Here is a 1,199-nt window from a genome sequence, read left to right as displayed (position 1 = left end):
CCCCGCCTTCGTGCCGCTGCGGTTCCCCGTGTCCTGCGGGGGCAGGCTGGGCTGCGGGCCGGGCCAGCCGCATCGCTGCCCGCGCTCCTGCCCGCCCCACGCGCGGCCCGCAGCCCCCACGGGAGACGTGGTCTCCCACACAGCCTGAGGTCCCAGCCATGGCTGCAGACCGCGGGATTCACTGCTCTATAATTAGGCTGTGTCTTCATTGCCAGGAATGGCTTTCGCCGTAAGATAAATAATACGTGTTTACTCTCCTACTGTATAACTCACGTGATTAAATATATGTATTTTTAATGGTGCCGTAGCATTGAGTGCCCCATAGCCAGCCAAGTTTGCTCTCCAGAGCTAGGGAAGGGCGTGCAGTAGGAGGCCTTAGTCAAGGTGCGTTTGTTGTGAGCTGAAGCAAGAAAGAGAGCCTTCATGTCAACGTGGCTGGGCTCCCTGCTGGAATATCTGAAGCCCTTTCCCCTCTGGGGGAGCCTGTGGCGAGGGACAAGAATCCTGACTCGGGCAGATGTAGGTGGTTGGGTCATGGTGCCTCCAGAGGCTGATGAAACGTTGTAGAGAGAGCGCCGAGAACGTTGCGTGTTGCTGTGGGTGGGATGGTTGTAGCAACAATCCACTGACTAAGTTGGATGCTGTTGATGCTCTGGCATTTGTCCTCTCCCTGCATAAAGCATCTGGAGATCAAACAGAGGCTTCCATGCAGTGGAAGGCCCAGCTCTGCACTGCGCAGTGTTGAGACGTGAGGACTCCCAGCGATCTTGTCCTGTGTCTGGCTGCTTCTGTGGGCGCTGCAATAGCAACCGCAGAGCTGGAGGCTTCTCTGCAGTCCCACCTGCTCGGCTGTAGGGGCTAGGATGGAGTCGGCAGCGGGGACACAGCTGAGGGTGATGCCAAATAGGATGTAAAACCTTTTGCCACAAAGACTGAGCGTAGAATGGAGCAACCCCTAGCTGGGTGCAGGACAGGGGTGACTTTGGCCATCCAAGCTGCAGCCTGGTGGTGGGGCAGAGTCCCCTTGGCCAGGGTGTGGGAGCGGCTCGGGGCTCTGCTCGTTGGTTGCCTAGGAGGGCTCCCAGCGCTTGGTGTGCGTGGCACTTTCCGCGCTCCCGGGAGAGCGGCAGATCGCCCTGTTTCTGGAGCGTGGCCGCATCTCCTCCCCTCCCCCTGCTGCAGCGTGGTTGGCTGCCGAA

At 59.3% G+C, this 1,199-nt stretch overlaps 1 protein-coding gene across 1 annotated transcript in view; it reads right to left on the bottom strand.

Annotated features, from left to right (window-relative positions):
* MRPL2 (mitochondrial ribosomal protein L2) overlaps positions 1–73 on the bottom strand; it is a 2,053-nt gene extending 1,980 nt beyond the window's left edge. The window contains exon 1 of the mRNA XM_010008711.1: positions 7–73. Coding sequence (XP_010007013.1) covers positions 7–73 — 67 coding nt within the window. The remainder of the gene's footprint in view (positions 1–6) is intronic.
* Positions 74–1,199: the final 1,126 nt, after the last annotated feature.

This window comes from Chaetura pelagica, unplaced genomic scaffold (genome assembly GCF_000747805.2).
Source record: "Chaetura pelagica isolate M959 unplaced genomic scaffold, ChaPel_1.0 scaffold350, whole genome shotgun sequence".
Taxonomy (NCBI): Eukaryota; Metazoa; Chordata; class Aves; order Apodiformes; family Apodidae; genus Chaetura; species Chaetura pelagica.
Note: the sequence above shows the minus strand (reverse complement) of the source record. Positions and strands in the feature narration are given on the sequence as shown.